The sequence below is a fragment of the Anomaloglossus baeobatrachus genome, chromosome 8 (genome assembly GCF_048569485.1).
Source record: "Anomaloglossus baeobatrachus isolate aAnoBae1 chromosome 8, aAnoBae1.hap1, whole genome shotgun sequence".
Classification (NCBI taxonomy): domain Eukaryota; kingdom Metazoa; phylum Chordata; class Amphibia; order Anura; family Aromobatidae; genus Anomaloglossus; species Anomaloglossus baeobatrachus.
This window is the reverse complement of record NC_134360.1, coordinates 245,682,793-245,706,132: the sequence shown is the minus strand read 5'-3', so window position 1 is coordinate 245,706,132 and position 23,340 is coordinate 245,682,793. Positions and strand designations below refer to the sequence as shown.

The window sequence follows — 23,340 nt, the reverse complement described above, 5'->3', positions numbered from 1 at the left end:
TGCTGAGCCTCTGTATGTATGCATGTCATGTGTGATACTCTGCTGAGCCTCTGTATGTATGCATGTCATGTGTGATACTCTGCTGAGCCTCTGTATGTATGCATGTCATGTGTGATACTCTGCTGAGCCTCTGTATGTATGCATGTCATGTGTGATACTCTGCTGAGCCTCTGTATGTATGCATGCCATGTGTGATACTCTGCTGAGCCTCTGTATGTATGCATGCCATGTGTGATACTCTGCTGAGCCTCTGTATGTATGCATGCCATGTGTGATACTCTGCTGAGCCTCTGTATGTATGCATGTCATGTGTGATACTCTGCTGAGCCTCTGTATGTAAGCATGTCGTGTGTGATACTCTGCTGAGCCTCTGTATGTAAGCATGCCATGTGTGATACTCTGCTGAGCCTCTGTATGTAAGCATGTCGTGTGTGATACTCTGCTGAGCCTCTGTATGTAAGCATGCCGTGTGTGATACTCTGCTGAGCCTCTGTATGTAAGCATGTCATGTGTGATACTCTGCTGAGCCTCTGTATGTATGCATGCCATGTGTGATACTCTGCTGAGCCTCTGTATGTATGCATGTCATGTGTGATACTCTGCTGAGCTGTGTATCTAATCTGATCATGTGTGATACTCTGCTGAGCCTCTGTATGTATGCATGTCATGTGTGATACTCTGCTGAGCCTCTGTATGTATGCATGTCATGAGTGATACTCTGCTGAGCCTCTGTATGTATGCATGTCATGTGTGATACTCTGCTGAGCCTCTGTATGTATGCATGTCATGTGTGATACTCTGCTGAGCCTCTGTATGTAAGCATGCCATGTGTGATACTCTGCTGAGCCTCTGTATGTATGCATGCCATGTGTGATACTCTGCTGAGCCTCTGTATGTAAGCATGCCATGTGTGATACTCTGCTGAGCCTCTGTATGTAAGCATGTCATGTGTGATACTCTGCTGAGCCTCTGTATGTATGCATGTCATGAGTGATACTCTGCTGAGCCTCTGTATGTATGCATGTCATGTGTGATACTCTGCTGAGCCTCTGTATGTAAGCATGCCATGTGTGATACTCTGCTGAGCCTCTGTATGTATGCATGTCATGTGTGATACTCTGCTGAGCCTCTGTATGTATGCATGTCATGTGTGATACTCTGCTGAGCCTCTGTATGTATGCATGTCATGTGTGATACTCTGCTGAGCCTCTGTATGTATGCATGTCATGTGTGATACTCTGCTGAGCCTCTGTATGTAAGCATGCCATGTGTGATACTCTGCTGAGCCTCTGTATGTATGCATGTCATGTGTGATACTCTGCTGAGCCTCTGTATGTATGCATGTCATGTGTGATACTCTGCTGAGCCTCTGTATGTATGCATGTCATGTGTGATACTCAGCTGAGCCTCTGTATGTATGCATGCCATGTGTGATACTCTGCTGAGCCTCTGTATGTATGCATGCCATGTGTGATACTCTGCTGAGCCTCTGTATGTATGCATGTCATGTGTGATACTCTGCTGAGCCTCTGTATGTATGCATGTCATGTGTGATACTCTGCTGAGCCTCTGTATGTATGCATGTCATGTGTGATACTCTGCTGAGCCTCTGTATGTATGCATGTCATGTGTGATACTCTGCTGAGCCTCTGTATGTAAGCATGTCATGTGTGATACTCTGCTGAGCCTCTGTATGTATGCATGTCATGTGTGATACTCTGCTGAGCCTCTGTATGTATGCATGTCATGTGTGATACTCTGCTGAGCCTCTGTATGTAAGCATGTCGTGTGTGATACTCTGCTGAGCCTCTGTATGTATGCATGCCATGTGTGATACTCTGCTGAGCCGCTGTATCTAATCCTGTGACACCGGTGTCTTTACATCTGTCTGACCTCATCAGTCGCTGTGTATCTGCTGCGCTCGTATATTCCCACTGTTGCGGCTCTGCTGAGATTTCCCCGGGTTGTGGCTGATATATTATTTATTGGCTGATGTGAGACGGACATTGGAAGTGACAGTGATTGCAGGAGGAGGGCGGCCGTCCCCCGCCCGGGGTCTCTGAGGACGGGGGCGCAGGAATGACTTCAGCCTGGAGATACTGCACCACCTCCATAGTGCAAGGAGGTGAGATTTCTCCTGACCGCCCTCGTGGCCCCCCCATGTGCCTCTCTCCTGACTGCCCTCGTGGCCCCCCCCCCCCCCATGTGCCTCTCTCCTGACCGCCCTCGTGGCCCCCCCCATGTGCCTCTCTCCTGACCGCCCTCGTGGCCCCCCCCATGTGCCTCTCTCCTGACCGCCCTCGTGGCCCCCCCATGTGCCTCTCTCCTGACCGCCCTCGTGGCCCCCCCCATGTGCCTCTCTCCTGACCGCCCTCGTGGCCCCCCCCATGTGCCTCTCTCCTGACCGCCCTCGTGGCCCCCCCCATGTGCCTCTCTCCTGACCGCCCTCGTGGCCCCCCCCATGTGCCTCTCTCCTGACTGCCCTCGTGGCCCCCCCATGTGCCTCTCTCCTGACTGCCCTCGTGGCCCCCCCATGTGCCTCTCTCCTGACTGCCCTCGTGGCCCCCCCATGTGCCTCTCTCCTGACTGCCCTCGTGGCCCCCCCATGTGCCTCTCTCCTGACCGCCCTCGTGGCCCCCCCCATGTGCCTCTCTCCTGACCGCCCTCGTGGCCCCCCGTGTGCCTCTCTCCTGACTGCCCTCGTGGCCCCCCCCATGTGCCTCTCTCCTGACCGCCCTCGTGGCCCCCACGTGCCTCCCTGCACGGCTCTACAGGACTGGGCCATGCCATAATGGATCCAAGTAAAATCCAGGTCATCAAATTGTGTCACGTATAAGAGCTGGGCAAATTCTCCAACATTTCATGTAAAAGAAACTCATTTAGGCTGCTTTCACACATCCGGCTGTAGCAGTGCGGCACAATCCGGCGCTCTGCTGAAAAAACTAAACCGGGGGTTTTTTTTGCCGCTGGTTTCGTTTTTTCCAGCATTGACTTGCATTGGCGCCGCATTGTGCCGCATGGGTTTGCGCTCTGTCCGGTTTTCGCTGCATGCGGCAGATTTAGCCGATGCGGCGGCCGGATGGAACGTTCCCTGACACGTTTTTTGCTCCGGCAAAAAAACCACATCGCGCCGCATCCGTCCGCTGCGGCACATTTTTCAATGCATGCCTATGGACGCCGGATGAGGCGCGATGCGGCAAAAAACGCATCCGGCCGCCGAATGCGTTTTTTCCACTGCGCATGCTCAGTAGCGTGCCGCAACTGGAAAAAAACGGACGGGCCGCATGTAAAAACTTATGCAAAGGATGTGGTGTTTTCGCCGCATCCGTTACATAGGTTTCACAGCCGGATTGAGCCGCACTGCTCAAACCCGGAAGTGTGACAGTAGCCTTAGAGGGCCGCTCCTTTGCTTTAGCTCTCTTGCTGGATGAGCTCTGAGCGCACCTGAATGTTCTCTACACAATAGAGCGTGCCCCTTCTGCCTGCAGCGACACGGGCATCATTGACTAAAGTACTGATAGAACTACCGTACATTGCGATCAGACCGGAGATGCACACCTTACACTAAAGTTTTTCAGTAACGCATATTTTTTTTTTTCTCGTTTTGAGAATAGACTAGCCCAAGTTCTGATCATCTCACGGAGCACTTTAAATCCATCAACCAAAATTGGAAGGAGCATGGCACAAGTGCAAACCTGCCCACAGGGGAGCGCGATGGTGAACCCACAGGACTGCGGCAGCGGACACCAGAGACTGACTCGGACAGGATGGAAAGGACTTTAATGATCAGAGCGCGACCAGCGCCAAACACAGGGTCCTATAGTAGAGTCCAGAGTGCAGGTACAGCCAGCACAGGAACAGTCCTAATACCCGTAGATATGGCCGAGTAGCAATGCACAGCAGGTACGACCTGAGCACCAGCTGAGTCCGGTCCAAAGTGGAGGTAGATTGAAACACCGAGCCAGGCCTAGATCCTGTAGTTGGAAGGATGTTGACAAGGGCGACTCGGTAAGGACCTCCTCTGGTGGTGCTTGATCTGATCCAGTGGGCTGAAGCGGAGTGGTCACGGCCGGACAGGTATGGACCCTGTGGAGCACAGGGACCCAGATAAGGACTGGAGCAGCAGACAGGCACGGCCGGCTCTGAGGGGAGACGAGGTACAGACATTAGGAACAGGAGCAGGGTTAAACAATGAAGGCAGGGGATAGGAACCTGATGGAAAGGGACAGGAAGACGTTGCTCAGGCACCTCCCAGAACGGGAGGATGCCTTATATATCCAGTGCCTCTCTGCAATAGGCTGAGAAGCACTTCCAGGTTAAGGAGTTCTGGCCCTTTAAATCACAGCAGGATGTGGCGAGCGTCACCTAAAGAAAGTCCTGGAAGACCTGTTCAGTGCATGCATGTCTCTGGACGAGGTGGAGAGCTGGAGAAGGATCCGGGACTGCGATCCGAGTGAGTACCCTGTACGGAAAGAAGGACAGCAGGATGGGCAGACCATACGGAGCTGTGTGCTGGATGCCAAACCCCCCCCCCCTCCTGCCCAGTAGGGGTCGGTCCCACGGGTCAGGGCATGACATCGAGACATGGACGTCCACCTAATCTGACATCCCACAAAGGGGAGGGATAATGAGAGAAGCAGCCAAGAGGCCCATGGTCACCAGAGATCACAGCTCAGAGGGGAAGATCTGTCCACAGGACGACTATTAGTCATCTACTCCACAAATCTGGCCTTTATGGAAGCGTAGCAAGAAGAAAGACCTTTTTGAAAGCAAAACATAAAAATTCCCCTTTGCAGTTTGCGAAAAGCCATGAAGGGGATACAAGCAAGAATGTGGAAAAAGGTGCTCAGGTCAGATGAGAGCAAAGGAGAATTTTTTGGGCTAAATGTAAAATCCTATGTGTGGTGGAAAACTAACTGCATATCACCCTAAAAACACCATCCCCACCATCACACATGGTGGAGGCAGCATCTTGCTGTGGGGAGGCTTTTCTTCAGCAGGGGCCGGGAAGCTAGTCAGAGTGGATGGAAAGATGAGTAAATCTAAATACAGAACAATCCTAGAGGAAAACCTGTTGGAGGCTGCAGAAGACTTGAGACTGGGGGTAGGTTCACCTTCCAGCAGGACAATGACCCTAAACATACTGCCAGAGCTACAATGGAGGGTTTAGAGCAGAGCATATTCATGTGTGTGAACGGCCCAGTCACCGTCCAGACCGAAATCCCTGCGAGAATCTGTGACAAGACGTGAAAATTGCTAAGCACCGACGTCTCTATCCAATCTCACTGAGCCAGAGCGAGTGTGCAAATCTGGTGGAGACCTAATGCAAAAGACTTGCAGCAGTATTTGCAGGGAAAGGTGATCCTACAAAGTATTGACTCAGGGGCTGAATACAAATGCACGTCATAATTTTTAGTATTATATTTTTTAAATATTTTGATAACCTTTCATCGTTTCCTTTACACTTCACAAATACTTGCTACATTTAAATTTTGTGGGTGTAACATGAAAAAAAGTGGAAAAGTTCAAGGGGTATGAATACTTTTTCAAGTCCGGTGTAAAGAACATTAGTTGTCACATGGCAGATACTACTTCCTTTTCTAGAGCATTGTCATCAGTTGGCCCCCCGATATCCCAGGCTTCGGGGGCCATGGTTTCGGGACTTGCTCTGTTTTGTCTGGATCCCGGAGGGAGAGAGGGGCAGATTTATGCTGCGACTCTCATCTGTCGGAGCTTTGAGCAAATATTTAGAAGATCCTTTCCGCGTGCGTCAGTGCCGGAGCCCCGAGCCCTTCCTAATAGGGTCTGGAGCTTTTGTCTGCAGCCCGGCCCCGTCCTGGGAATTTGCTTCCGTCTGTGACTCAGCGCTCACCGGAGCTTCCTCGCCTCAATCACACAACGGCCGAGGTGTAAATGATATGAAGATGTGTGTGAAAGTCGCGGATCCCAGCGTTTCCCACGTCAGTCCTCCTGCAGAAACACTTAACACCTCGGCTTTTTATAACCAGTGGTAGATTCATGGGGTACACAAGATCCCCCCCCCCCCCCCTCCCTGCACAACCTCCTTTAACATCATACCCTTTCACAGGTAGCTCAGTACCCTCCTTAAAGACTCTGTGCTGCTGCTCCTTCCCATATGTAACTCAGTTGAAGGCCTCCAGTGAGATAAGGGCACTCTTATAATGCTGGAGACCCCGATCCTTCCATTATGTAACCTATCCCAGAATGACCATCCTCTCCTGAAACACTCTGTGCTGCTAGAAAGAAGTTTCCACCTTCCGCCATCCTCATTAAGAAGGTCAGGTGATGAAAATTTCTCATCTTTATAAGAACCCAGCCTCCTCTAACCTTGTGCCAAAAAAACAGCAGACATGCGTTCTTCTAAGCAGCTGCCTAGCACTCTGAAAATGGTGGAGGCCCACACAGCAGGAGAAGGATATATGAAGATAGCAAAGTGTTTTCAAGTTGCCCTTTTCTCATACTCTCTTTTGAAATGTAATTAAGAAATGGCAGCTAACATGAACAGTGGAGGTCAAGATAAGGTCTGGAAGACCAAGCAAAATTTCTGAGAGCTGCTGGTAGGATTAGGCTACTTTCACACATCCGGCTTGAGCTCTGCGGCTCAATCCGGCTGTGCAAGCTATGCAACGGATGCGGTGAAAACACCGCATCCTTTGCATAAGTTTTTCCCTTGCGGCCCGTCCGGTTTTTGCCGCTTGCGGCATGCTACTGAGCATGCGCAGTGGCAAAAACCGCATGTGGCGGCCGGATGCGGTTTTTGCCACATCGCGCCGCATCCGGCCGCCATAGGCATGCATTGAGAGATGCGCCGCATCGGCCGAATGCGGCGCGATGCGTTTTTTTTTGCCGCACGAAAAAACGTGCCAGGCAACGTTCCATCCGGCCGCCGCATTGGCTAAATCTGCCGCATGCGGCAAAAACCGGATGGAACGCAAGGCCATGCGGCATAATGCGGCACTAATTAAAGTCTATGCAGGAAAAACGCAACCGGCAGCAAAAAAAAACAGTTGCGGTTTTCCTGCAAAGTGCCGGATTGTGCCACATTGCAAAAGCCGGAGGTGTGAAAGTAGCCTTACTAGAAAGGAAACTCAGAGCCCCTGCATGACTGCAAAAGACCTTCAGGAAGAGTTATCAAGACTCTGGAGTTGTGGCACGTTGTTTTACGGTTCAGAGACACCTGCACAAATATGGCTTTCATGGAAGAGTCACCAGAGGAAAACCTCTCCTGCATCCTCACCATAAAGTCTAGCTTCAGAAGTCTGCTAAAGAACATCTAATCAAGCCTGATGCATTTTGGAAACAAGTCCTGTGGAACGATGAGGCTAAAATAGAACTCTGTGGCCGTAATGATCAAAGGTATGTGTGGAGAAAAAGGGCACAGAATTTCAGGAAAAGAACATCTCGCCAACCAGTAAGCATGGGGGTGGATCAATCCTGCATCGGGGTTGTGTTGCAGCCAGTGGCACGGGGAACATTTCTCAGGTAGAGGGAAGAATGGATTCAATGATATTTCAACAAATTATTGATGCAAACAGAACACCATCTGTAAAAAAAAAAAAAAAAAAAAAACCTGACGGAGAAAAGTGGGAAAAAAAAGGATGGCTTTTACAAATGGATAATGATCCTAAACACGTCAAACTCTGCAATAGACTACATCAAAAAGTGCAAGATGAAGGTTTTACAATGGCCTCACAGTCCCCTGATCTGAACATCATTGAAAATCTGTGGCTAGACCTCAAAAAAAGCAGTGCATGCAAGACGAGCCGGGCACGTCGGGAGAGGACTGGAAGGCGAGCCGGGCACGTCGGGAGAGGACTGGAAGGCGAGCCGGGCACGTCGGGAGAGGACTGGAAGGCGAGCCGGGCACGTCGGGAGAGGACTGGAAGGCGAGCCGGGCACGTCGGGAGAGGACTGGAAGGCGAGCCGGGCACGTCGGGAGAGGACTGGAAGGCGAGCCGGGCACGTCGGGAGAGGACTGGAAGGCGAGCCGGGCACGTCGGGAGAGGACTGGAAGGCGAGCCGGGCACGTCGGGAGAGGACTGGAAGGCGAGCCGGGCACGTCGGGAGAGGACTGGAAGGCGAGCCGGGCACGTCGGGAGAGGACTGGAAGGCGAGCCGGGCACGTCGGGAGAGGACTGGAAGGCGAGCCGGGCACGTCGGGAGAGGACTGGAAGGCGAGCCGGGCACGTCGGGAGAGGACTGGAAGACATTTCCAAGGGAGAATTGAAAGATTGGCTGCTTCGAAAAAGCTGTGATACTTGCCACAACCATGCAGGGTGCTCAAACTTTTGCATCAAAACATTTTTCTTTTTTTGTTCATTTTAAATTGTAAAAGATGAATATTCCCCCCCCCTCCTCTTAAAATACAGAGGAAATGTCATCTATCACTTTATGCCTTTTTAGAGATCATTTCATCTTCAACTTGCTTAACTGTTAACAATAGCCGTAAGGACTAGGGGTGCTCAAACTTACCTGCCTCTGTATAGTGTCCTGCATACTAGAAGGGGGCTACATTGCAGTCTGTGACTTCCCACAATGTGCGCTTTCCCTTAAACACTCTGTGCTGCAGGGGTCACTGCTAATTTTTTTCTACACTTTATAGATTATGGATTGGGTCTGTTGTTTGTCCGCTGGTTATTTCTTGGACCACCTGTCTTCTGCCCACTGCTCTCGGTATAGTAGAGGTCAGGCTCGGCGCTGGCGTGTCTCGCTCCCTGGCACAGGGCAGAGCTGAAAGCGTGCAGTGTCTCGTGGTCAGGGCAGGATATTCCTGTGTGTTTACCCGGCCTCACTTATGAATGGAGCAGTGTGTGTCTATTATTAACACGTTCCCATTGAGTGACCCCGGAGCAGAGCATCATGGAGCCTTCCTGCAGCGACCACCGCTCACAATCCGCTTTTTATGAGGAAGAAGGGCAAACTGTGTGTACAATATGGCGAATGCGTGGGGAACACCCCTACAACTCATCATCACTGTATACCACGGCCAGTCCATGGGGGCCAGCAAAGGGCCAGATGTGTATATGCATTATAGTACTATAATATAGTCCCTATGTACGAGAATATAACTGCTATAATACTGCCCCTATGTACAAGAATATAACTACTATAATACTGCTCCTATGTACAAGAATATAACTACGATAATACTGCCCCCTATGTACAAGAATATAACTACTATAATACTGCCCCCTATGTACAAGAATATAACTACTATAATACTGCTCCTATGTACAAGAATATAACTACTATAATACCGCGCCTATGTACAAGAATATTACTATAATACTGCCCCCTATGTACAAGAATATAACTACTATAATACTGCTCCCTATGTACAAGAATATAACTGCTATAATACTGCCCCTATGTACAAGAATATTACTATAATACTGCCCCCTATGTACAAGAATATAACTGCTATAATACTGCTCCTATGTACAAGAATATAACTACGATAATACTGCCCCCTATGTACAAGAATAGAACTACTATAATACTGCTCCTATATACAAGAATATAATTACTATAATACTGCCCCCTATATACAAGAATATAACTACTATAATACTGCTCCTATATACAAGAATATAACTACTATAATACTGCTCCTATATACAAGAATATAACTACTATATTACTGCCCCTATGTACAAGAATATAACTACTATAAGGCTATGTGCGCACGTTGCGTACTGTCAGTGCAGAAATTTCTGCAGCGATTTAAAAGAGCGCACGTGCGCTGTAAATCGCTGCAGAAAAAGTCCGTAATGAAAAAAAAACGATTCCATGCGCTCTGCCTGCAGCTCCTCCCATAGACAGAGCGGGGACTGCAGGCAAAGCGCAGGAAAGAAGTGACATGTCACTTCTTAGAACGCGCACTTCGGGCAGCAGCTGAAGCGCTGCGTTCTAAGACGCCACGTGCGCACGGCTCCTGCATAATCTTCATAGATTGTGCAGGGGACGCAGGACGCATGCAGTTACGCTGTGCTGCAGAGTGCAGCGTAACTGCATGTAATGACGCAACGTGCGCACATAGCCATATATACAAGAATATAACTGCTATAATACTGCCTCCTATGTACAAGAATATAACTACTATAATACTGTCCACTATGTACAAGAATATAACGTATAATACTGCTCCTATGTACAAGAATATAACTACTATAATACTGCCCCCTATGTACAAGAATATAACTACTATAATACTGTCCACTATGTACAAGAATATAACGTATAATACTGTCCACTATGTACAAGAATATAACTACTATAATACTGCTCCTATGTACAAGAATATAACTACTATAATACTGCTCCTATGTACAAGAATATAACTACTATAATACTGCCCCCTATGTACAGGAATATAACTACTATAATACTGCCCCTATGTACAAGAATATATCTACTATAATACTGCTCCTATGTACAAGCATATAACTACTATAATACTACCCCCTATGTACAAGAATATAACTACTATAATACTGCTCCTATGTACAAGAATATAACTACTATAATACTGCTCCTATGTACAAGAATATAACTACTATAATACTGCCCCTATGTACAAGAATATAACTACTATAATACTGCTCCTATGTACAAGAATATAACTACTATAATACTGCTCCTATGTACAAGCATATATCTACTATAATATTGCCCCCTATGTACAAGAATATAACTACTATAATACTGCACCTATATACAAGAATATAACTACCATAATACTGCTCCTATGTACAAGCATATAACTGCTATAATACTGCTCCTATGCGTTGAAACAATGAAGATGGCACAACAGACACTGGTGCAAATATTGGGTCCCTATCAAAGAAATCCATAAAAATAAAGATGAGGCAGCACTTCCACGCTTGGCGTAAAAAAAGGAAAAAAAAAAAGAGAATCTTTACTCACCCACAGCGATGTTTCGGCTCTCCTCAATGTAGACTTTGTCCAGCGCTGACATGCCACAGTATCCGGGTATCAATACATGTGCACAGTGTCGACAGTGAACTGATTTTAATAAGAGTTATACAATATATAGTCTAAAGAAGCAGGGTGGACAATTACATTTCACAAGAGGCCAATGCTTATAGGCTGATATTAATTCTGCTTAATAATGTTAACATAAAGTAATAATTATATCACTTAATATTGAGCAGACAGTGTGCTGACATCTCCCTATATACAGGATGAGCCCACACACAGCCCCAATATGCAGTATGAGCCCTGACATAGTTCCTGACATTCAGGATGAGCCCTTACAGAGCCCCCTATATACAGTATGAGCCCTACATAACCTCTATATACATTATGAACCCCACATCACCCCTATATACATTTCTGAGCCCCCACATAGACTCCACATATACAGTGTGAGCCCCCGCGTGGCCTCCTGTGGACAGTGTGAGCCCCCGCGTGGCCTCCTGTGGACAGTGTGAGCCCCCGCGTGGCCTCCTGTGGACAGTGTGAGCCCCCGCGTGGCCTCCTGTGGACAGTGTGAGCCCCCGCGTGGCCTCCTGTGGACAGTGTGAGCCCCCGCGTGGCCTCCTGTGGACAGTGTGAGCCCCCGCGTGGCCTCCTGTGGACAGTGTGAGCCCCCGCGTGGCCTCCTGTGGACAGTGTGAGCCCCCGCGTGGCCTCCTGTGGACAGTGTGTGCCCCCGCGTGGCTGCTTTGTTTTCTGATAGCGGCAGTGGCTGGATAATCCACATCCACCTCCGTTGCAAGTCAATAGGAGGTAGATGACCACCTGGTGCCGCTGCTGGCATCGGGAACAGCTGATCGGCGGGGTGTCGGACCCCGCCTGATCAGACATTGATGACCTATCAATGTAAAACTAGTGGAGAACCCCTTTAAATGCCTTGCAATGCTCCTCTGGGAAGTTTATATAGATGCGGTTGCCTCTTCAGAGAGGAAGAGGACTTTTACTCCAGTCCATGTATTGGAAGTAGCAATCCCGAATGTCGATATCGGCTCTAACCTTTAACAAGTCGTGTCACATGACCCAGGATATACAATGTACAGCGACATCTATAGATTTTATGCATTGCAGTGAAAAGCCGTCTATAATACAGGCGTTATATACATACGGGGAGATCTGCGCAGGGCGCCTCCGCTCTAATGTGTTACTTAGTAGTCCCCTATAATAGAAATACTCAGCCCGAATCATGGTTTATTTATGGGGGGGTTTGTAGTCGGTTTTTTTTTTTTTTACATTGTCATTTTTTGCACCAAATTTTTCAAAACATCACGTGATGTGGTTCATGGATTTTGTGCCATTAACTCCACAGAACTTTATAGACCTCATCATTGGGGCTCACAATCTAAGTTCCCTATCAGGATGTCTGTGGAGTGTGGGAGGAAACCCCCCGCAAACACAGGGAGAACATACAAAACTCTCTGCAGGTGTTGTCTTTGGTGAGATTTAAACCCAGGACCCCAGCATTGTAAGCAACTGTTCTAACCACTGAGCCACCCTTTCTGTAGTGCTAGCCACTGAGACTCCCTTCCTGTAGTGCTAGCCACTGAGCCACGCTTCTTGTAGCGCTAGCCACTGAGACTCCCTGCCCGCAGTGCTAGCCACTGAGCCACCCTTCCTGTAGTGCTAGCCACTGAGCCACCCTTCCTGTAGTGCTAGCCACTGAGACTCCCTTCCTGTAGTGCTAGCCACTGAGACTCGCTTCCTGTAGTGCTAGCCACTGAGACTCCCTTCCTGTAGTGCTAGCCACTGAGACTCCCTTCCTGTTGTGCTAGCCACTGAGACTCCCTTCCTGTAGTGCTAGCCACTGAGACTCCCTTCCTGTAGTGCTAGCCACTGAGACTCCCTTCCTGTAGTGCTAGCCACTGAGACTCCCTTCCCGTAGTGCTAGCCACTGAGACTCCCTTCCTGTAGTGCTAGCCACTGAGACTCCCTTCCTTTAGTGCTAGCCACTGAGCCTCCCTTCCTTTAGTGCTAGCCAGTGAGCCTCCCTTCCTTTAGTGCTAGCCAGTGAGCCTCCCTTCCCGTAGTGCTAGCCACTGAGCCTCCCTGCCCGCAGTGCTAGCCACTGAGCCTCCCTGCCCGCAGTGCTAGCCACTGAGACTCCCTTCCAGTAGTGCTAGCCACTGAGCCTCCCTGCCCGCAGTGCTAGCCACTGAGACTCCCTTCTTGTAGTGCTAGCCACTGAACCACGCTTCCCGCAGTGCTAGCCACTGAGCCTCCCTTCCCGCAGTGCTAGCCACTGAGCCTCCCTTCCCGCAGTGCTAGCCACTGAGCCTCCCTTCCCGCAGTGCTAGCCACTGAGCCTCCCTTCCCGCAGTGCTAGCCACTGAGCCTCCCTGCCCGCAGTGCTAGCCACTGAGCCTCCCTGCCCGCAGTGCTAGCCACTGAGCCTCCCTGCCCGCAGTGCTAGCCACTGAGCCTCCCTGCCCGCAGTGCTAGCCACTGAGCCTCCCGTCATCGGGTGCTAACCACTGAGCCACCATGCTGCCTAATCATTTGCGTAAAAATTATTGCCGCTTGAAAAAAAATCACGGGAGACTGTACTGTAGTACATTTGTGTAAAAATGTTGAGATCTTTTGAAAAGTCACAATTGACGAATCAACCACAAACATCTGGAAAAAACGAACCGTGTCCAAAACAGCGAATGTAAAATAATCAAACGTGGACACACAAAATAGTCTTCAAAGAATGTGAAAATTAAAAATGAGGTAAAAAACACCAAAAACTAAACAATAATGAAGCAGGGCCCCTGTGTTGGAAATGGAGCGGAATGGCGATATGTGAGCGCTGCGTGTGCAGATCCCGGCGCTGGGGTTGGCATCGTTGCTGTGATGTGGATTACGCTGGATGCGGACGTTGATTCTCGGTTTAGGGGGCAGTAATGGTTTTTAGAATCACCTTTCAGATTTTATACAAGTGGAGAATTATTATTAGGGTTGTTTTTTTTTTGTTTTATTTTTTTGTGAATCACTTTTATATTGCTGTATTTGAGCGCCCTCTAGTGGACAAAGCTGTGATTGCTCCAGATTTTATTGTATTTTGAGGTTTACAGATGACAACTTTATATAATCCAGATTATTTATATTATAAAACTGTTTATTTTCTTGCATTCACTTGTTTTAAAGTTATTTCCCACCCTGAAGTGGCTGATAACAGAAAACAATAGCTCCTATTTACCTGTGGTGTCTGTGCTTTCTTGTAGGTGAAGCTCAGGAGGACACGAGCTTCCTTCCCACCGATAGCCCTGTGGCCACCACCGGCCGGTTTCTTGCGAGTGCCTCGGATTTGAGTGCGAGCTCCTTTGTCCCCGGAGCTCCGGATGCATCTTCTGAGCTTCCAGATAATGAGATAATGGCACAGACCGGGCGGCCATCCTCTCCGTCCTCCTTCACAGTCGGTGTACCAGAATCGGAGGATGCCGGTGGCAGCGTCCCCACTGCACCAGGCGATGCCAGCTCCGCTCTACCTCCTGAGACATCAGACCCCAGCAGATTATCATCCCCCGTGACTGAAAACAGGGAGGTGACAAGTATGGATGCCACCCAGCCCCCTCCACCATCGGCAGCCAACAATGTGACAGACGGTGAGTTAGTTTTCACTTTTTGGGGGGGGTCTTACTTTGCCCCCTTTATCATGGTCTGGAGGGAGGAGGCAACATTATGGATTTGGGGGGTGTCCAGCGCACAGATAAGAGACCCCCTCTACGGTATCTCATGGGAAACTATCCTCTAAGATGGCAACAGTCAGTATTGCTGAGGCTTGGAACAAAGTTGTCAGATCCCTTCCGGTGTTGCAGCTAGAACCCCTCTCGCAGTTATCAGCCGCCTGCGTTTCAATGCTTTGTACATGTTCCCTCCTCTTATCCACCGTAGACACCGCGACAGAGACTTCCTCACTCCTCGCCATTCTCAGGACGACCGCAGCAGCCAAGACAGCGCCCGGCGATGACTCCACCTCGTCCACTTCGGCCTCCACATCCTTCCCCTCCACTGGGATGTCCACAATCGCCACCAGCCTCTTCATCACCTCCACAGAGACCTCCACGGCACCGAGCAGCACGGCCGCACCGAGTACCTCCGCACCGCACACAACCAGGGCCGAGGTGCAGAGGGGGCCGTCTGTGCTGGAGGTCGGGGAAGACAAAGGTGGGTTCCGGGGTTTGTTACAATGTATCAGTGCAGGGTTCAGGACAGGAAAACTTTGTTTCCACCGATACATTGTAATATTGGAAACAGACAGCAAGCTTGTGGATAGACACATGAAAGCTTAGCTGAGCTCCAGTATGGGAGAAATCAGAGAATGCTGGGAGATTTCAGCTCCTGTCATGCCAGAGTGTACAGACCAACACAAAGGTAACAACTGGTATAGTATAGAAGGATGGCCCTAGAGATAGGGAGAGGGGACACCTCCTGCAACTCACCCGAGTCTGTACCCTTCGCTCCCCAACATCCTTATACAGGTCCTTCCCGCCTGTTGCCACCACATGCATAGGGCCTCACTTGCCTGAATTCACCCTGGCTAGTGAGACGGCCAGCGAGAACACTAGTCTCACCACTGCAATAATTGAAAAAGAGTAGCAAAACCCAAACAAAGAGAAGATAAAAACACAAAGGAAAACACTCCAAGCTGCTCCAATGCAGCTAAACACCCAAGCTGCAATAGTCACAACACATCAGCTTCTTCCAGAGACTGGCTCCTTCCAAAGTGGTCAGCATAAGAATGAGATTCTATAGTAAGACACGTGACTTTCTATAGCGATGGGGAGTGATCACAAAGAACTGCACCTCAGATTAAGGCTACAAAGGATAGCCAGATAAGAAAGAGTCCATAACCCCTCCAGGAGTAAAAGAAAGTAGATTCACTCAAAAATACAAGTTGAAGACCTGCGATAAATAAGGAGCTGTGACTTTCAGGGCCCAGACTCTCCAGAGGTCTCCTGATGACAGCCCTGAAGCTAGAAACTTGTGCACGCAGTGTAATGCAATGTATTCAGAAAGCAATTCTGCTGTTTATGGAGATTGCGTATGTGACCGGTAAAACGGTGGCAGTGGTCCGCTTCCCGTAGGTTGGTTCTGAACCTGTTTGCGTATGTGACCGGTAAGACGGTGGCAGTGGTCCGCTTCCCGTAGGTTGGTTCTGAACCTGTTTGCGTATGTGACCGGTAAGACGGTGGCAGTGGTCCGCTTCCCGTAGGTTGGTTCTGAACCTGTTTGCGTATGTGACCGGTAAGACGGTGGCAGTGGTCCGCTTCCCGTAGGTTGGTTCTGAACCTGTTTGCGTATGTGACCGGTAAGACGGTGGCAGTGGTCCGCTTCACATTGGTTGGTTCTGAACCTCTGGCTGTTGATGGATCCATTGATCTGTTCCCTCTTGTTGCAGATCTGACGAGTTATCACTCCAGGAACAGCTCTAACCCTCTGTTCGTCATGATCGTCTCCGTCTTTACCATCATGGTGCTGATGGTGGTGGTTGTGGTTGGATTCCATCGATACAAGAAGAGGAACAGCCGTACGGAGTTCAGGCGCCTGCAGGATCTGCCAATGGTGAGACTCGAAAAACCACACGCGGGATTCCCCATTAATGTCCCCACATTGCTTCTGGGGCCAGAACGTTTGTGTGAAGGAATATAATGCTGGAAACTGTCAGCAAGTAGGCTCATGGCTGATAAAGGATCTCATTAACAGATTTTTTTTTTTTTTTTTTGTTACATTTGGGACTGCCGGGCTTATTATGTCCATAAATAGTAAATATAGAGACAAAAGAAAAATATAGATCTGTTAACAGCAACTTGTTGACAATTTCCAGGTAGCAAAAAAAAATTGAAGGCTAAAAAAATCGCTGATTTTTATATTTTATTTTACTATACTCAGAGGTGGGGGTCTCTTTATTGCGCAATGATATAATCTTGGGGTTGTCACATTGTGGCATATTAGTTTACATTGCACACAGTTGTCCACTTTAAATGTAGTAATAGGGGCCACCATCTCTGCTTGCTGGACATGAAAGGAGAATTTTATTATTTCACCTTGTCATGTTTTTCCTTCCTGACCCTTTTGAAAATGGAGCAAGCTTAAAGAGAATCTGTCCGTAAGATCAAAACTCTGAAACCGCGGCATATGAGGGCATCCAGGTCTTTAAGCCTATGTTCACACACTGCGTTTTTTATTTCTTGAGAAATTCTTGTAACCTTTCTGCAGACATTCCCCAGCAAAACCTATGGCAAAAAAAATGAGCTGTGGGCACACTGCGTTTTTTTTCTTAAGAAAAAGAATGAGCATGTCACTTCTTTTCTGCAGCGAAGTGCGTTATTCACTCCATTGACTGTAATGTAATCATGAAATAGCGCTGGAATAACGCAGGTAGCACGTGATGTGCGTTATACCTGCGTTATTCCCGCATTGTTTCGCGTTTTCGGGACATGGTGTACTTCCATGCACTACGTTTTGCAGCGAAGTGATGTCACTAGGACAGGAAGAAGAAGAGAAAAAAAAAAGCGTGTGCTCCGCTGTATTTTTACCTTCCAGCCGGGTAAACACACAGCGGCGGCCCGGTATTCTCAGGCTGGGGAGAGCGAGGGACAGGGTTAATGCCCCCTACCCCTCCCGCAGCCGAGAATATCAGCCGCAGCTGCCCCGGGACTGTCGCATCCATTATGCGACAGTCCCGGAGTGTCCCCGGCTCTTCCAGATGCCGTGATGCGGGGGCAATCCAGGTAATATGGAGTTAACGGCAGCCAATAGCTGCCGCGAAGTCCAAGATTAGTGATGGCAGCATCTATGACACGCCGTCACTAATCTGAAAGTGAAAGTAAGGAAACACTCACACCGAAAAATCCTTTATTTTGAATAAAAGACAAAAAGCCCCTCTTTCTCCAGTGTATTAAACCCCCCCGAAACACACAGCTCCGACGTAATCCACAGCGATGTCCCGCGGCGCTTCCAGCCCTGCTCCAGCCGCGTGTGACAGTTCTCCACGCAGCCTCGGTCAGGGAGCGACTGCTGAATCCGGCTCCTGAGCGAGGCTGCGGGGAACTACAGGACATTTCTCACGGCCGGTGATGTGAACACACTACTGACCGCGAGAAGTGCAGTGTGTGGGGGGAACATCCTAAATAAAGCTGGAATATCCATCCCTATATTAACTTTCTATGTATCTATCTATCTATATCTATCTATCCCTCTATCTATCCCTCTATCTATCTATCTATCCCTCTATCTATCTATCTATCTATCTATCTATCCCTCTATCTATCTATCTATCTATCTATCTATCTATCTATCTATCCCTCTATCTATCTATCTATCTATCTATCCCTCTATCTATCTATCTATCTATCTATCTATCTATCCCTCTATCTATCTATCCCTCTATCTATCTATCCCTCTATCTATCTATCCCTCTATCTATCTATCCCTCTATCTATCTATCCCTCTATCTATCTATCCCTCTATCTATCTATCCCTCTATCTATCTATCCCTCTATCTATCTATCCCTCTATCTATCTATCCCTCTATCTATCTATCCCTCTATCTATCTATCTATCTATCTATCTATCTATCCCTCTATCTATCTATCTATCTATCTATCCCTCTATCTATCTATCTATCTATCCCTCTATCTATCTATCTATCTATCTATCCCTCTATCTATCTATCTATCTATCCCTCTATTTATCTATCTATCCCTCTATCTATCTATCATCTATTTATCTCTGTATTATCTATTTATTTATTTTTTTTCATTTTCAATGTGCTTTATTGCTGTAAAGGCATTAAAAAACGCAGGGACCAACATGAAAAAAAAACGCCTCAAAAACGCACCTGCGTTATTGGTGCGTTTTTTAACGCAGGTGCGCTAATCCTTCACTCAAGAAATTTCTTAAGAAAAATCATTTTTCTAGTGTGAACATAGCCTAAAAGTATATCCATTCCTTAGGAAATAGTGTTTTCATTCAGATGCAAAGATCAACTACCCCAAACCACATAAAGAGATGCAGGCTTTTGAAATGTCAATCCATGGACACCTTTTATATCTTCTATCTGTTGCTGCATTCCTGAGAAATCATTGTTTTAATTAACATGCAAATGAGGCATTAAATGCTCTGGATGTGACAGAGCACTTTACAAGCCTCTACCTCCTCAGGTTGTTTCCCTCCCAGTTTAAGTCTCTTTAACTTGATTGAGGGCTCATTGCCTTTGTGATATCAGGCGCCCAGCAAAGACATTTGACTGTGAACAATCAGCCAAGCTAAAAAGGCTGACACTGGGAGGGAAAAAACGTGAAGTGTTCTGTCATGTTTAAAGAACTTAACTCCTCATTTTCCATATAAGTTAAAACACTGATTGCACGGGAATGCAGCAACAGATAGAAGATATAAAGGTGTCTATATATTTACGTTTCAAAGACCTGCATGTCTTTATGTAGTTTGGGGTATTTGATCCTACTGACAGATTTTCTTATAGGCCACAATCACACATTGAGTATTTGGTCGTTTTTTTACCTCAGTATTTGTAGCCAAAACCAGAAATGGCACAATCAGAGGACAAGTATAATAGAAACACGGCACCACTTGTGTATTTATTACCCACTCCAGGTTTTGGCTACAAATACTGAGGTAAACTCTCCACATACTCGACGTGTGCACATGGCTTAGGCCAAAATAGATTTGTGCCATAGGTTTCAATAACCTGTGATCTGTGTTTGCTGATAGTTGGTGTGGGTTTCAGTTTCTGACATCACAGCTGCCTCAGATATGCCAAACTGTGTTCACCTCTCAAGATAATTTTGGCGCAAATCAACATAAGACTGGTGTATGACATTCCGGGCCTAGTTAAAGGTTGTCCCCCAGGAATAAAGCTGATTTTACACAATAGATTTTGGAATAATAATAATTACCACAATTGGATGTATTTAATGTTCCTGCGCTGAGATAATCTTATATCTGTGTCCCTACTGTGTAATGGCCGTGTCTGACTGTACAGGGACATGGTCTGATCATCCCACACCTACTGGGCCGGGGAGGACAGAAAAGAGAGTATACAGACATTACACCACAGTATCATAGATGTTGGGTTTTTTTTTTGTGATGTAAAATAATTCCCTGCCTATTTTTAACAAATGTTTTACCTCAAAGAAAAGATTATTTCATAGATTATTCTTTTTGTGAGGTAAAACATTTTCCTGTCCATTTTTAACAAATGTTTTACCTCAAGGAAAGTATCATAGATGATTCTTTTTTGTGAGGTAAAACATTTCTCTGGCTATTTTTAACAAATGTTTTACCTCAAAGAAAAAAATTATATCCTAGATGATTCTTTTTGTGATGAGACCATGTCGCTATACGGTCAGACACGGACATTACATAGTGCACAGCAGTGACACATATATAAGTTTATCTTGGCATAGGAACATATTTTTTTTTAATCACATCCAATTGTGGAACCTATTATTATACCAAGATCTATTAATTAAAATGAACTTGGCTTCTGGGGAATACCCCTTTAATCTCTGCCTGCTGTCAATGAATGGAATAATTTGTGATCCTGGATATGATTTTTTTTTTTCTTTTCCTTGCAGGATGACATGATGGAGGACACCCCGTTGTCTCTGTACAGCTACTAGTCCTTATATTGCACAGAACCTTCTGCTCAGGACCGGGCACCGTTCCCTCTGTGCCTTCAGTCACCGTGGGGCGGCCTTGATGCACTTATGGGGGGACTTTAGCTGCAAATGTGTGAAACGTAACACTACTGAAGACCCTCCATGACTGTGACCCCACGTCCTTCGCTCATCATGGCCGCCTCCCCAGCCTTTAATGACATCCGGGACGACTGTAGCAGTCCAGCACTTCGCTGGGAGACTGTGTGATCTATTATCATCTGGAGCACCACTCCTGACAGGTCCCCGCGGTGTCACAGGGGGAGCGGCGCTCCTGACAGGTCCCCGCGGTGTCACAGGGGGAGCGGCGCTCCTGACAGGTCCCCGTGGTGTCACAGGGGGAGCGGCGCTCCTGACGGCTCCCCGCGTCGTCACAGGGGCAGTGCCGCTCCTGACGGCTCCCCGCGTCGTCACAGGGGCAGTGCCGCTCCTGACGGCTCCCCGCGTCGTCACAGGGGCAGTGCCGCTCCTGACGGCTCCCCGCGTCGTCACAGGGGCAGTGCCGCTCCTGACGGCTCCCCGCGTCGTCACAGGGGCAGTGCCGCTCCTGACGGCTCCCCGCGTCGTCACAGGGGCAGTGCCGCTCCTGACGGCTCCCCGCGTCGTCACAGGGGCAGTGCCGCTCCTGACGGCTCCCCGCGTCGTCACAGGGGCAGTGCCGCTCCTGACGGCTCCCCGCGTCGTCACAGGGGCAGTGCCGCTCCTGACGGCTCCCCGCGTCGTCACAGGGGCAGTGCCGCTCCTGACGGCTCCCCGCGTCGTCACAGGGGGAGCCCAGCTCCTCGCATTGTCAGAGGGAGCGCCGCCAATTTCGTTTCTGTTTTTATGTTCAAATTTGTGCAAAATAGGCCGAATTCTCCAGACTGTAGAGTGGGGGGGGGGGGTCTGGATTGGGTCACATTTGTAAATTCTGTTCTGTGGGATTAGACGGCCGGAGCTTTATCGTCTGATAGACAATCAAAACGGGAATATTTAGCGTTTGTTTGCAAATGGTAATATAATTTAATTTTTTTTATATAAATTGCACAAGAAAATAAGATTTACAGTTTGGTTTTTTTTTTGGGGGGGGGGGGGGGGGTGTTCCTTCCCAGTATTGATAATCTTTTGGGGGGGGTTTTGGAGGGGGGGGGGGGGGTCAGAATGTAATATATTGACCATCACAGGGGCGTTTCCGTCACTCTCGTCGTTAGCCCATCATTTGCACTCAGGGTAATGCGTCTGGGCACTGCCCCCAGCACAGGGCATCGCCCCACAGAAGACTCCATCATATTCCGCCATTGTTTAATATAAGCGACACGAATTGTTGCCGCACATATGGCCTCTTCAGCAATACTGAACTTTGGGGAAACTGTACTGAAAAGTTTTCTTGTTTGTTTTATTACTTGGTGAAATAAAACTTTATTTTTCCCCAATTTTATGTTTTGTTTTTTTTTTGCATGCAACGTGCTGGATTATAATCCGTCATACAGACATTCATAACTCGTATTAGGTTGAATAACATGGCTAATAGGTTTCTATACTAAATTGTTTAAAAGGGAACCTGTCAGGTGCAATATGCATCAGGACCACGAGCAGTTCTGGGTGTATATTGCTATTCCCTGCCTAACCGTCCCTGTATCTAGTAGCATAGATAAAGAGATCTTTAGAAAAAGTATTTCTAATGATCCTTTGATATGCTAATGAGCACAGGAACTAGTCGCAACGGCGTTAGTTCCTGCACTCATTCCGCCCACAGGTGCGTGCAACATGCTGTTCACTGCCGCATCATCAGCGGTGACGTGCGTACCTGTGTCCGTTATCACTTCAGAATGCTGGCTTTAGGGTCAGTGCGCATGATCAGAACGCCCCGCCATTTCGTCATGCGCACTATGAAGACAGATGTACATGTCTCTGCTTCAGGGAGGTCTAGTGCGCATGACTGAACGTGCTGGGACTTCTGATCAATTCCACTGAGCCTAAAGCGAAAGTCATCAGCGGTGACAACAGACCGTTGCGTACATCACCGCTGATGACGCTGGACAATGAATATATACTATAAATGCATACAGTTGCACACTGAAAAAGTCAAAAATGTACAAGTTAAAATATGGCACTACATTACTGCAAAAGAGAGATATTTAGTTTATGTATTGGCCAATGCATGTAAGCCCGGAAACCAACGGCAAGGTAATCTCTGTAATCCGGGACCCTAACTTAAATGCCACTATCTAGGTTAAAAACATCCGTGTCTGGGCAAAATGCCACTATTTGGACTGCAAACCTTCATGTATGGGCAGCTAGGCTCCTGCTACAATGGTTATGAACACAGCCAGGTCTTAGGGCGGAGTGCTCAGTCAGAAAAAGACTCACTACAAATATCAAAAAACTGACCCGCACATCCAACAAATGTGAACATTGTTGGATGTGCGTGTCAGTTTTTTTTATATTTTTGCTGGGGAATGAATAGTATGTTAGTACGCCCTTGTGGGTGTACTAACATGGTAAGAGGGCGGAATGAGCACAGGAACCAATGCCCTTGTGACTAGTCCCCGCGCTCATTAGCATATCATAAAGGATCCCTTTATCTATGCTAGTGTATACAGGGATAGTTAGGCAGACATTAGCAATATACACCCAGAACTGCTCATGGGTCTGGGTGCATATTACACCTGACAGGTTCACTTAA

The 23,340-nt window shown here is 47.9% G+C and overlaps 1 protein-coding gene across 1 annotated transcript in view; it reads left to right on the top strand.

Annotated features, from left to right (window-relative positions):
- The window catches only part of LOC142249516 (uncharacterized), a 38,821-nt gene extending 17,086 nt beyond the window's left edge, over positions 1 to 21,735 (top strand). The window contains exons 2-5 of the mRNA XM_075321178.1: positions 14,220 to 14,600; positions 14,890 to 15,162; positions 16,397 to 16,560; positions 20,595 to 21,735. Coding sequence (XP_075177293.1) covers positions 14,220 to 14,600; positions 14,890 to 15,162; positions 16,397 to 16,560; positions 20,595 to 20,639 — 863 coding nt within the window. The 3' untranslated portion in view covers positions 20,640 to 21,735. The remainder of the gene's footprint in view (positions 1 to 14,219; positions 14,601 to 14,889; positions 15,163 to 16,396; positions 16,561 to 20,594) is intronic.
- Positions 21,736 to 23,340: the final 1,605 nt, after the last annotated feature.